The following is a 14,633-nucleotide window of genomic DNA, read 5'->3' on the forward strand; positions in this document are numbered from 1 at the left end:
ATTTAATAAAATCTAAAATAAATAAAATATATATTAAAAACAATAAATTCGAATATTCGTCTATAAATTAGCAAAACGTTCTAATAAAATAACTCCTGAAAACTGGAATATGAATTATATGGCCGGTAGATTGGTTTGCCGTATTTAGAAAACGTCATCCACAACTCTTAATAAAATTTCTGCAGGCGACAAGTCTAACTCGAGCTTATGGTTTAAATGCAGATAATGTTAAATTATTTTTCGATTATCTAACTTGTCTAATGGATTTATAAATTTGAATCTCATAACACATAAATGCTGATAAACAGGCGCTACAATTGCCTAAAAACCAACAAATTTATTTAAAAGGGTAATAAACTGTTCTATTTAAAGATCAAAACTAGCGAGAGGAATGAATAGAAGAGTCCAAACTACGTTAGAGATCTATCGATGAAATGGAACAATGTGATATAGATTATCTAAAATAAGTATTTTGCAATTGAATCTTGTAGACAAAAATCTTCCAACTAATTATCAATTCAGCTTCTTGCATCTTCTTGATGCATTTTTAACACCTTAGAGCAGATAGACTTATTATTTGGAAAATTTTCTCTATATTGTTTCCTAGGGAAAATAAAAAATAAGGTTAAACATTTCTCTATAGCATTTATAGATATATTTAGGGTTATAAATAGACCTGTGCGCCGGCTTTTTGATTATGCTAAAACGCAGCCGTTTAAGAAAATCACGCCGGCGCGCCACCGATTTCGGCCAGCGCAGATATTTCTTTCATATTTTATATCTTTTTATTCTAATAATTGGTCAACATCTCTTGTAATATTTTAATATCAATCAAGATTTTGATGAATTTTTATTTTCTAATATTTTAAAATCATAATTATATTGACGTCATTATAGAATTCAATCAATCAAAAATCTAAAATTCCATAATTTACCATAATTTTACATATTTTTAAAATGGATGTATCTACATTTAATAATTTTATAAATAATTTTAGTATCCTAAATCTGGATAATAAAAAATCGATAGTCTGTAAATTTTTTGCAAAAGAATTAGAGAAATTATTATTGCTCTAAGATATAAAACTGCAGAGGTTGAATTTGAATACGAGGAATATCAAATAAAATGTCTAAATACAATAGATTTAACATCAGACATGTTAGATCTTGACAACATTGATCCATATCCGGGTACCCGTTTTCAAATTGGTAATTCCAATGATAATAATAACAATAATTCCACGCATATGAAAACCTTAAAATTAAATGTCCCAACACGTTGGCATAGTATATTAATTATTGGCTTCTCTTTTAGATCCAAGATTTTAATAATTGACAATTGTGTCAAAGTATTTAATAGAGTAATCAGCTTCAGAATTTATAATAAAACATCTTAAACTTATAAAGAATGATGAATCAGTTAGTAAATATAGCTAATGAGGATGAAGATGAATGATTAAATTCAGGTTATTTTACAAAATTGACAAATATACATTCAACAAATATAAATTATGATTCAAAGTAGGTGACTTAGAACAAGAACCACAGTTTTCTTGGAAAACGACATTCACAAGATATGGACGTTCTAAATTTTTGGAGAGAAGATATGAGTGAACTTCCAAATCTTTTCAGGCTCGACAAAAAAATTCTTTCATTCGGCGACTAGCACATCTAGTGAAAGAGTTTTCTCTACCGCTGGATTGAAGTTAAAGGAGATCATCATTATGTCCCGAAAATTTAAATAAAATAATTTTATACATGATAATTAAAAAATTACAAAATCGATTTTGGATATAATAAGTATTCTGTTAAATGAATATTAAAAAATATGCCGAGTTATTTGTAGAATAGTGTATACTTATTTTTTTTTTTTTAAAAATTAATAAGCAATTAAAAAAATTTATGTTATAAAATTTATAACTGCGCCGATTTACGCCGATTTATTGTCGGCGGCTAAAAATCGGCGCACTGCCGGCCGTCGATTAGATTTTTTGAAAATTGCGCCGGCCACCGATAGTTACGTCGTCACACAGGACTAATTATAAGTGTTTTACGTTCTGTTGATGTCAGAAAACCGACTTGCTTAGAATTTCTTTCTGCAACATTATTTTGCTAGTTTTTGGACTGTTTAAACTTCTGTTTTAGCAGCATTCGCATTCCATATATTGTGAGGTTCAAATTTATATAGATCAATTAGATATCGAAAAATAATTTGACATTATCTGCATTAAAATCATTATCTCTAGTTAGACTTGTCGCCTCCAGCAATATTATTGTTAGTTGTGGATGACATTTTCTAAAGGCGGTAAACCAATCTTCAACAGCCATACAATTATTCCAGCAATCAGAAGTTTTTTTATTGTAACTTTTGGACAATTGATAGGCGAATATTCGAATCTATTATTTTTAATAAATATAAATTTATTTAATTAAGATTTTATTATTTATAATCAAATAAACCTTCATAATAATAAGCAAATTAAATAAACTTTTCATAACATAAATATTGTTAATTAAATAAAATTAAAATATAAGAAATTAAAAATTTGAAAATTAAAATTAAAGTGAGGAAATTCTAAATTTCGCTTTACTGTATTGCATTTTGCATGGAATAGAAAATCTAAGGTATATATATTAAATAATTAATTAAATAAAGTATTCTTGTTTGATAATTTTTACAATAAAATTTTATTATCTTATAAATAATATAATCAATATAATTTTTTTAACTGGGCGAGGTTTCTTAGGTCTATAATTAAGCATTTATGAATGTATGAAAAAATATATATTGCTAAATATTGCTTAATTCACAAATACTGAATGGTAATTTTAAAGCTAATAGGAGTCTATGATATTTTAAATAATATTTTACCAGTGACTTTATTTTATTCGCCATTTTACCCCCTGGAGTTAGCTTAAATTGATTTAATACAGTAACAATTGTAATATAAATTATTATGCATATAAAAAAAATATGGATATTTTCAAGAATAAATATTCCAAGAGGATGTATTTTCCTGAATTTTTTTTAAAGTGGTTTCCTAGGATTTTATTCTTGGGGTTTTTGCGATATTTTCCCTTTACACATACATCTATATCAAGTTTTAATTCTAAATACCAATTTTTTTTATCTTCATATGGTTTTTTAAAGATTTGGGGATAAATAAAATTTTTATAAAAGTTTGCATAGAGATGTAAATAAACCAAAATTATGATAATAACAAATTTTATTATAAAAAATATATCTAAAAAATCTGCTACATTTATAATTTTTAATTCAATGTATATTATTAATAATTAATTTTATGTGAATTATCTTTTTTTAAATTAAATATACCACTTGATTCCAAAAATTTTTTTATAGTAGCCACTGAACTCCCTCAAAAATCAAGTATATTATTTTATAATTTTAATAAGTGAAATGACTTCCCAAAATAAATTTGGTAATCCCAAAATAATTTAAAAAGAAAATTGTAGAATATGCTATATACATATATATTATTATTTGAATAAAATATTATTAACTGTTACATTATTTAACTTATAGTATAATCTCCAAACCATATATTATTAACAAATATTTAAACGGAAACTTTATCGAGTCACCACATTTAAAATATCTAAACATTTATTTAATATCATTTTTTTGAGATATTTGTATTTTTGTAAAAATTCTTTGTTAATCCTAAATTAAACTATATATATTCAAAAGCCTTAACCATTTCGGTCTCGGTAGTGCAAATATAAAACTACCCTCATTCCTTTATATATTCTAAAGGAGTTTAACATATAAAATGAAACCACCACTAATATATATAAAAAGATATTCTTAAGGTTTATTTTTTAATTTTTTTTTCGCGCATTTATTTCAATTTTTAACAGTGATTTTTCTTAAAATTCCAAATTTTAATTATAAGTAAGTATATTTATCAAATATTTTTAAAAATATATATTCCTCACTATTTTATTTATCTTTCTAATATTTATTTTGCTCAAATAAATAATATTTATTTATTATTTTGAACTTTTTAATGTAATAGATCAAACTAACCATTATTTGAAACAATATTTTTAATATTTTTGTTTTTAAATAATTGATAAATTTTGCCATCTCATTTTGCAATAATTTTAGCTTGTTATAAATTATTGATGATTATCTGGACTTTCCATCTGAAGCTTCTTCGTTAGACAACTCATCGACTGATTCCGAAGATGATTATGAATGGATACACGTTACCAAATTGATAGTGATGATTATGAATGAATCGGATACACCTTATCAAAATTGAAATTGATGACAATGACAAGTCGGAACAAGATATATATGATCAATCTACAAACCATAATAATCCTATCTGGTCCAAGAATATTCTTTACAACCAGCATTTGAATTTCATAAAGTATCAGGTCTAATATCATTCTTAAAAACGGACCCATTGTATCCATAATATATATAAAAAATTTATTAATGATTCTCTAATAATATAATTACATTCATTAACAATTTATATGCCCAAAAATATTAAATATCAATCAACAAGTTCTACAGAAAATAAGAAAATTTTTATGTCTTCATATACCTTTTGGAATTAAAGCTATAATAAACAAAGATTATTCGAGTTCTAAATCAGAATTCCATAACAATTTATTTTTATTCATAATGAAAGTAAAACGATTTATTTGGGTTATGGTCCACATCCATATAAATGACAATATTTTAGAACCATCGAACAATGATGAAAATTATGATAAATTATACAAAATAAAACCATTTATTGATAATATCCGTTTCTCATGCTTGAAATATTTTCTTCCCTTGGAATATCCAGTAATTGATGAAGGAATGAATGATTAGATTCAAAGGCCGTATAGGATTTAGGCAATAAAAACCTAAGAAACCTGCAAAACACGGTTTCAAGACAATGTGTGAATTTTGTCATTATTTATTTCGACTAGACTATATTTTTATGGATGATATGCGATAATGGATATGGGAGAAAATAAAGAGGTTGAAAGTAATATAGGTTATAATGTTGTGACAAAGTTTGATGTAGGATTTCAAAATAAATATTTTTCGATAATTATTTTACAAATTATACTCTAATAGTCGATTTAAAAAAGAAAAGTATATATGCTACCCATAAAGAATATGGAAACAAAATTAACAATATGTGTGAGTTTGAGAAGTAACATAAATACGATAAGTATAATTAAATGGCGAGATAATCGGGACGTATTTATAATGTTCAATCATATTGATCCGAGATCAGTGGATACTGTGAAGAGAAAAAATAAAAAAAGGGGAAGTATTTGACGTAAAACTTTTAAAGATGATAAAGATATATAATAAATTTATGGGATCTGTTGATAATTTACCATTAAAATCTTTATATAAGCCGAAGTGGCGAAATAGTAGCTGCCAATATTCTTTTGGCTGATAGTTGCGGCTATTATCAATTCATTCATACAATATTTTTACATACAATAAACTCATTGAAAGAATTCCTAAGACAAATAAATGCTAGCGAAGTGGTACCCTGAAAAAATGTTGATAGGGATGATAATATTCAGATTAATAATAGTTATAATCAATGCAAAAAATAATAAGCCTTATATCCATCCAGAAATTATACTAAAAAACTCAGCTCACCATTTTCAGTCAGGAATCTCCCGAAGGTGTCCCTCTGTAGTACAAAGTTAAATCCCAGAAGAACAAGGTGTTCGTGCAAATCATGCAATATATCAGTAGGTCTAAAAAAAATAGAAACTGTTTCGAAAGTTTTCATAGGGTGTCAATGAATAATTTAAAACCACCAAGGAGAGCCGCCATTTTAAATTAAAAATACTTTTTAGTGTCTTATATTACTATATATGAACCAATAAAAAAATAACTAAATATCGTGTTGCATCATATTAATTTTATAAGGAAGGAAACTTAAAGGATTAATGGTCAGTTAAAATCAATATTAATATTTAATTTGGATATAATTAGCTAGTATGATATCGTTAATATTTGGACCACCATAAAGTGCAATTAAACAGCTCAATTTGACCCAATTTTTAAAAACGGCTAACTCAATATTTTATCCAGAAAAATATTACACCAGCCTGAAGTTGCTCATAGATGGCAAAGTTTGGACATCTATTAGCAAGATCTCGAAACTTATACAAAATTTTTCTGGGTAAATAACAGAGTTAGCCGTTTTTAGATTGGCTCAAATCGAGCCATTTAACAAAACTAATAGTTACGATATGAGTCGATAAAAATATTTGAGGCAAACTGGCAAATGTCTAAGTATATAATAGACTTCTTGAATAGTTAATTTTCATAAATGGATCCATTATTGATAACTTGATCATAAATTTTAGAATTTATTCAAAATAATTATATTCGTTATCTCAAATATATTTTTATTAACAGTTAGCCGTAGTCACCCAAGGCAGAGCGAACCAGTAGCTGAAGAGCCTAAATCAATCTGATTCTAAAATTTATATTTTATTGGTATTTTTAATATAATTGGATTAAATCAAACTCTATTTAATCATGTGATTTAAAAAAATTATATATTATATTTGGGTATTACTTTATTTTATTGGGTCATTTTAGAAAATTTACAAATTATATCCATATGTAATGATTTGTTTTTTATTTTGGAAATTATATCAATTTTTTTCCTTATTATATTTTGATAATATATAGTTTGATAACACTGTCATTTACATGAATTGTAATAAATCGGCAAGGCATGAAACTGATTTATTGAAAGATTCGTTATTTTAAAAATAACTTTGTTTTAGTAAGGTCTAATAATAAATCAATAGTAAATGACCTTGTAAATTAAATTTTTTTAGATTTTTATTAATATAAAATTTAAAAGAATAAAAATTTAGGAATTATAAAAAACACCAGGGGTACCTATTATCTTTATGTGTCATAAGCTTCTTTATTTTTAGATTTTTTTAAAATTATGTTAGTTCTAAGAGACAAACTAGTTGCTTCTAAAGTTCCTTTAAAATTAGGTCGATTGTTTTTATTCAAAATAATCCGTGTTTAAAATGGCTAATACACACTTTCGAAGAAAAAAGCATAATGAGGCATGGAAGTTTTTTGATGGAAGAGATAAAACTTAGATAGGATGGCGGTATCAAGGAAGATTAATATTTTCAAAAATAGTGTTTAATTAATAAAATAAAATCTAAAAAATAATATATTAAACTCTTCCATATAGCTGCTTGAACATGTTGAGCATCTTATTCTATAAGTTGTGGCATTTTTCTCCATTTTCACGCTATTATAACAACACACGTGAAACTCATGATCTTTTAAAAAAGCCATGGTTCTTGTATATGAAATTATCTTGTTATATTTATGTAATCGATAAAAGGAGGAAAAAAATATTTGTTAAGTTTAAAAAAATATGAAATTCTTAAAAATTTTGAGTAATGAAACATTGAATTCACCAAATACCTTAAATATTTATTTCATTAAAATAAAAAATTTAGAGAATAGTAAAAATTATAAATATTGCATATTCGTTTATAAACTTTTATATAAATTAATTATTATTAAACTATTTATAATTTGATCAATTGTAGGATGAAATGTTTTAAAAATATAGAGATGATTATAATATTATAGCTTTATTCATTGTATTCATCACTATACATCCTCCTTGTTAAAATTATTTGAGTTTTTAGCACTTCTGGTAGCTTTAAATTAGGAATATTTTAATATAAATTTCTAGTCTTATTGCTTTATTTCGAATGAAGGTAGAAGTCATAAAAGATACAGAAAACTTGGAATCTTCAATTATTTTTTAAGCTCATAAATTAAAATGTTTCTACTTTAAAGATACAATGAGAGCACCATTGTATCAAAGAAATCAAAGCAGATTTAACATTTTAAATTATACCAGAATCTCAGTTGAAGATAACTGAGAAGGTTGTTTTTGCCTTATAAAGATCAGGAGTAGCTTATCTTAATCATATAGCTATCTAAGATCATTTTTCATTACCTTGATAGGCACGTGAAAAAGACTTAATCTCATTTGGTCAGAAAATAACTTTGACCAAGATCAACTGCTGTCTTTGCAATGCAAACTAATAATTTGTTACCAATCTCCCATTTTTTCTTAGCTAAAAATGATATTTTCATAAAGGAGTAAATTCACAATGGGAAAAAATCCCCCACCCGCCCCGATTCCCTGCTTATGTTTTAAAATAAAAAAATGACAATTTGCCCCAGTTTTTTCAAAATACTTAATTTCTGGTCAGCTTTTTATATATATTATTATATCTGTTAATTGTCATATTTAAAATATAATGAGTTATAGTTATAATAGTATAAAATAATTGGAAAAATTCATATTGTATTATCATATAAAGAAGTGAATTTATGGATAATATGATATTTATTAAAAATGTTGATAATTATTTAATAAATATTAGGATAAACATGATCCTTTTAAATAGTTTTATCTGCCAAAGGATTTTAATTTAAAGAATTAATGATCTGAATGCTATTTTTAAAACATACTCAGTGTAATAATTATGGAGACATTTCTTTTACGAAATTTAATTTAATCCAATTTTTCTTATAAGCTAGTATATTACTATAAAAAAGGTCTCAAATTAAAATATTTAATTTGAGTATATTTTATCTGAAACATGGCTATAAATGACAGATCTAAAAGAAATTTTATCCATGTTAAATCTTTAATTAAAGGGGCTTCTGATTTTATAATATAATTTATACTCACACAATCTTAAAATATAATATTCTTGAAACATTTTTCATTAAATTATTATATTAAAAATTAATTTAATATTTTGTATTATAGATTATCCCTCCCCCTCTCTCATTAAAAAATAAACATTTTAAGATAATAATATTCTTCCATTTTATATAATATTTAAGAAATATATTTTAACAAATAGATATAATTTTTATAATAAGTAGGTTTTAAAGAAGTAGTTAATATAAGGAGAAGTCATTATAAATAGATGATTAAGGGATGATTATGAAAGTTTTCCAGGAGATATAAGGAGGTTATTTCTTAAATGAGGGTGATGATAGGAGTAAAGCCAATAGTTTACCTTTCGTAGAGGAGATGGGGATGGGGGTAGTTTTTAAAATAGGATGAAAAAATCTCTAAATTCTTATAATATTTTATAAAATTCTTTTTCTGATTCTAGAATCTATTGGTACAAGTCTAGATATGAAAATACCAACAATTCATAAAGCTATCTTTTGAACTCAAGAATTACTAAATTTATGAAATTTCTTAACAGTATTTAACTATTTTCTTTAAGTTCTTAAACATCTGCTCTTTATATAGTTTTTACTAAATCAATGTATGTAATACTATAGAGGCGTATAACCAACTCATCGCAAACTTACCACTTCTCGTAAATATCTTTTTAAGCTAGTAAAAATCCCCTCACACCCTACATATATTGAACCCCCTCCTCCCCCAAAAATATATAAAATATAGCGCTATAAAGAAGAATTTGAAAGAAAAACTTGTAAAAGTTAATAACTTTTTAAAATAACGAATAATTTAAAATAATGGAGAACTAAAAACTTGAACTTTAAAAAAAAATTAATTGTTTTTCTAAATATATTATTTCAATAATTAATCCTTTTTTTATTTGAAACCTCGCATAGTGAGCATCTTTCTCGCTCGTTGCTCAATTTTTCTGACACACATATTCCATCATTAATTCGCTATTTTTTCTCATCAATCAACAGACCTCTCACAGGCGCTTTTGATTTATTATTGGCAGCAATTTTTTTTATACCTATGGCCATTCCCCATGAACGCAAAATCTGCCCATCCTGCCTGAAACCAATACATTTAACAAATGATTGAGAATTTTTTGTTCATGGACCAATCTCTAACAGGTGTCCGCATTCAAAACACACGCCTCTTTCTCAGATCACTTACTCGCTTCCCCTCCCTCTCATAGATCCCCCTTAAACCAAGCAATTGGTGCCTCATTCTCAGATATTTTTCTTAACTCCACAAAACCAAGTATCATAACGAGAATACACAAAGGAGTCAGAATACAAGTAGCTAAATCTCTCAGCAACTGCATATCTTCTCTTTTGCAAAATTTTAACAAAGAAGAAGAATGGTTAAAATTTCTAAACTTCAGGTACAATACTTTCAAAATACCTCACATATCACTCCAATAATCCTTAACTCAACAAATAAAAGATGCCTGTTTAAACATCCACACTCATCTTCATGAGTCCCAAATCTCCATACATCCCAAAAACAAAAAAAAATAACCCCACTTCAACAAAATGCCTCATTGATTTCGAAGAAAATTGACAGTCTTAATATCAAAGGGGCCCTCAAACTCATTTCAACCAATGACACTCTGGCGGAATCCAATTTAGATACCTTAATTAAGCTTCGATCAAAGCATCCCACAACAACATTTATGCCAATATTGCCGGAACCCTACTCCCATTGTGCAGCAGACTTCACACAGGAAGAAGTAAGGAAAGCAATCCTATCCTTTCATCGGGATTCGGCTCATGGTCTAGATGGGATTAGACCAATTTTTTTACAGGACATTACCTCTCCTGTGATCTGTACACAGGTTTCAATTCTCACTAAAATCACAAACTTAGTCAACAAAATCCTAAATGAGACGTACCCAGCTTTATTACCCCCTTACTCTTCGGTGCCAGACTCATCGCACTCCAAAAACCAAACAAGGACATTCGGCCCATCGCCATTGGTTCAACTTACCGTAGATTGGTCGCTAAATATATCGCATCTAGAATCAAACACGATGCCGCACACATTCTAAGCCCCTACCAACTGGGTGTAGGGATACCGGGTGGGTGTGAAGCTGCTGTGCACTTAACAAGAATTCACCTTAAAAATAACCCAAAAAACGAATCCCCAGTAAAAATTGACTTCTCTAACGCCTACAACACTTTTTCGCGCAACACGTTCCTACATTCAACTTGCTTCCATTTCCCCGCTTACACTAAATTTCTTTTCTCTTGCTACCAATCACCAACAATCTTACAATTCAACAAAGAAAAGATACTTTCTGTCGAGGGTATCCAACAGGGTGACCCTCTCGGATCCCTTCTCTTTAGTCTTGGAATCAATGACATGATAAAATCAATAAACTCTTCATGTACTCTATCGCTCCACGCTTGGTATATTGATGATGGAATCTTGAGTGGTCCCTGTAGGGAAATTGCCAAAGCAGTCAACATAATTAAAGAAATGGGCACAGCCATTGGACTTTCGCTTAACCAGAGCAAATCTGAATTCTCACATTTAAATTCTAATGCTCCCAACACTCACGATTTCAAAATCACATCAAGTGTTGAATTAACACATCTAGGATCGCCTGTAGGAGGACACGAGGCAATAAGCACCTTTCTTCATTCCACACTTGACAAACTCCTTAAACTGGAGGACATCTTTACACTTCTTCCATCACACAAGTCCTTTTTTTTTGCTAAAAAATTTCTTTTTTATACCAAGGATTCTTTACGCACTTCGGTCAACACCAATTTTTAAATATCCTATTTCTCTCCAAACTTACGAAAAAGGAATAAAGGAATTAACCGAAAAAATAGTAAATATCAGATTCAACGAAACCGATTGGGCCCAAGCAACTCTTCCAACCAAATTTGGTGGTCTCGGCATCAGATCTCCACATGACTTAGCAATAATTACTTTCATATCGAGTAGTCTCTTGACAAAGCCAATAACCACCGTCCATAATTCTAAAGAAGACCTTTCCTTAATCGTGGCTATGGATATTTGGAAAACAAGGATAAATGCTGATTCTCATCCCCCCACAACCCATAGACAGAAAGACTGGGATACACCAGTGGTTGCTCGCTGCGTTGAAACTCTCTTATCTAGCATGCAATCTACCGACCGCACCTTATTCTCTTCCCTGCTCAATGGTACGGGACATGAGTTTCTTGAGGCCATCCCATCTACCAATCTTCAGCTTCAACTATCCAACAATGAATTTACCCACGCCATCGGCATTCGTCTAAATTGTTCCATCACTCACCCTCGCATCTGCTCAGGGTGCAACTCGCCAGTTGACTCAAAGGGTAGAAATAGTTTACATTGTCGCTCCTGCAATGGACGATTCATCAGACACAAGCAATGTAATACAATCATCCAACATGCACTGAAATCCGCTCATTCCACTCTAGAATCACAGGGTCTTTTTATATCTGACGGTAACGTCCTGACGAAATTTCTCAAATCCCATAGAGGAGAGGCCAACTTTTGGTATGGGACTATTCCTGTATTGACCCCTTGGCCCCATCCAACCACGCCATCAACATCCTTGACCAGAAGGAACAACTTAAAACTTCTAAATACACAGAAATAATGAATGATCATTGCTTCATCCCTATCATAACAACCACTCTTGGCACCTTCGGCAAACTCGCCTTAGCATTTTTCAAAAACTTAGGATCACAAATCAGCAAACTCTCAGAAGAACCTCGAGAGGGTTTTTTTCTCCGTCAACGATTATCCATAGCGATTCTCAAAGCTAATTATATCAGTTTCAATGGTAGTCTTCTAGCCAAAGAGCTATCCTAGACAACACTTACGTCCCTTTTTCATTTTTGTTTCCCTGCGTCACACCATCTCCCTTCTTTTTTTTTTATAGTATTATTATATATTTTTCAAACATTTTTAAATATATTAAAACATAAAATATTATATTTTCGTTTTTTTTAATACTTTATATTATTTATTATTTGAAAATTGAAAATAAAGGATTTTGATATTTAAACTTTAGGATAAAAAGCATTTTTATAAAAAAATAAGTGCAAACCCAAAATGGCGGAAAACCAGCCTAAAATTGACGCCATTCAAATGAAAAATTTTAAACATGCCTAGTGTAATTAAATAATTGTAATTCTAATGCAAAATAAGGTGTTTTTTTAGAGAAAATTTGAAAAGATTTTTTAGATCATTTTGTTTAACTCCATAAAATCAGTGATTACTTAAATAACGAAGGCTTTTTTAAAACATAATAGTTAAAAATTTTTGCTTTTGGATAAAGGGTGGAGAAATTTATTGCCTAATTGAAAGGTTTCTCACTTTTGGAAGTTCTAACCCCAAAATTAAAAAAATTATTTTAGAGAAAATAAAGTACAATAAAGAAATATTTAGCGAACGATTGCAATTTTTAATGAATCTAATATGTTTCACAAAAATAGAAATATACCATCCCTCCCTCCCAGTAAAATGTCTATAAATAATATTTAACATTTCTATTTCACTTATTTATAAAATATTTTACAAATATATTTTTTGATAACAATTTGATATTTTTTTAAAAAGATTAATTTATTTTATATTGTAAATAATTGAAATATAATAATGTTACGTAATTATTGTTTGTTACTCCCTATATTATTAATCATTCTCGGATTTACGGAAGGTAATATACTATCTTTTAATTTAATGATAAATATCAATAATTTTCACTCCCCATCCACCTCCCTCCTAAAAAATCTAAACGAAATAGTGTCATATTTATTTTTTTAATCGTAAATTATAAATTAAATTTTGTTAAAACTTAATGTGTCTGGAAAATTTTTCTGAAGGAGACACTTATTTGGAATCCTTATGTGAGAATAGAATCTTTAAATTTTCTTAAAATGGGATCTTAAGAACCTAATTTTGGTCGGAAATATTAACACATATAGGTATATAGTACACCTATCAAATGAATTTCAAATGCCATGAACCTTTGTATATTGAGTAGAAAAGGTACAGGTTAATATTTTAAGATGTTTCAGAAAAATTAAGTTATATATATTTCCGGTCAAATCAGATTTTTTTTAAGGTATGACTTCGTAAATTATTTAAAATTGAGATATCAATATAGATTAAAATCTACTTATTTATTATTATAATAAAATTATACAATTGAGGATTATAATGAGATGATGGGAATAATAAAATTTCATTTTACTCTAAAGGAAAAGGCATTTTTTAAAAAAAATAATAGCATATATAGTTGATAAGATTTAAAAACAAATAAAATTTAATATTACCATCATAGATGCGGGAAATGATATATAGCGTTGAGCATCCTATAACAATTTTGTTTGACAGTTTTTACCAAACAACGACCAAATATTTTAAATAAATGTAATAAGTCTCATTTTTATATAGTGGATCATTTATGAAATTAACCAAGTGGTTTTGGGCACCAGATTTTTAAATATAGCAGGTCGCATTTATAAATTTTATTTTATGCAGCTCAATACAGGAGAAGTAACAATAACGCCAATAATATCTATATTTATTTTTATCCATTTTCATACTGGAAAAACCACGTCTTCACAAATAAATACTTTTTAAAATATATTATTTTAAGCATTAATTTACTCAGCTATAGTCTCTCCTTATAATTTTTTAAATAATGATTTTAATTAAAATTTTACACCAAAATTTCCCCTAGAATCCTTAGCTAGGCCTATAGATTTGAAGGAATATAATTAATAGATGAATAACAAAATTAAAAAACCATATTGAGTTATTATATATAACATATTTTACTATATATATATATATTAATTGAAATATATATTTGATTTAAAGTGTACT

At 27.7% G+C, this 14,633-nt stretch overlaps 1 protein-coding gene across 1 annotated transcript; it reads left to right on the forward strand.

Annotated features, from left to right (window-relative positions):
• The first annotated feature begins 10,134 nt into the window (after positions 1-10,134).
• Positions 10,135-12,393, forward strand: LOC135926666 (uncharacterized). The gene is made up of 4 exons (XM_065462595.1): positions 10,135-10,158; positions 10,330-10,603; positions 10,663-11,479; positions 11,520-12,393. The coding sequence occupies exons 1-4, from the start codon at positions 10,135-10,137 to the stop codon at positions 12,391-12,393; spliced, it is 1,989 nt and encodes a 662-aa protein (XP_065318667.1).
• Positions 12,394-14,633: the final 2,240 nt, after the last annotated feature.

This window comes from Gordionus sp. m RMFG-2023, chromosome 3 (assembly GCF_954871325.1).
Source record: "Gordionus sp. m RMFG-2023 chromosome 3, tfGorSpeb1-WG-v2, whole genome shotgun sequence".
NCBI lineage: Eukaryota > Metazoa > Nematomorpha > Gordioida > Chordodea > Parachordodidae > Gordionus > Gordionus sp. m RMFG-2023.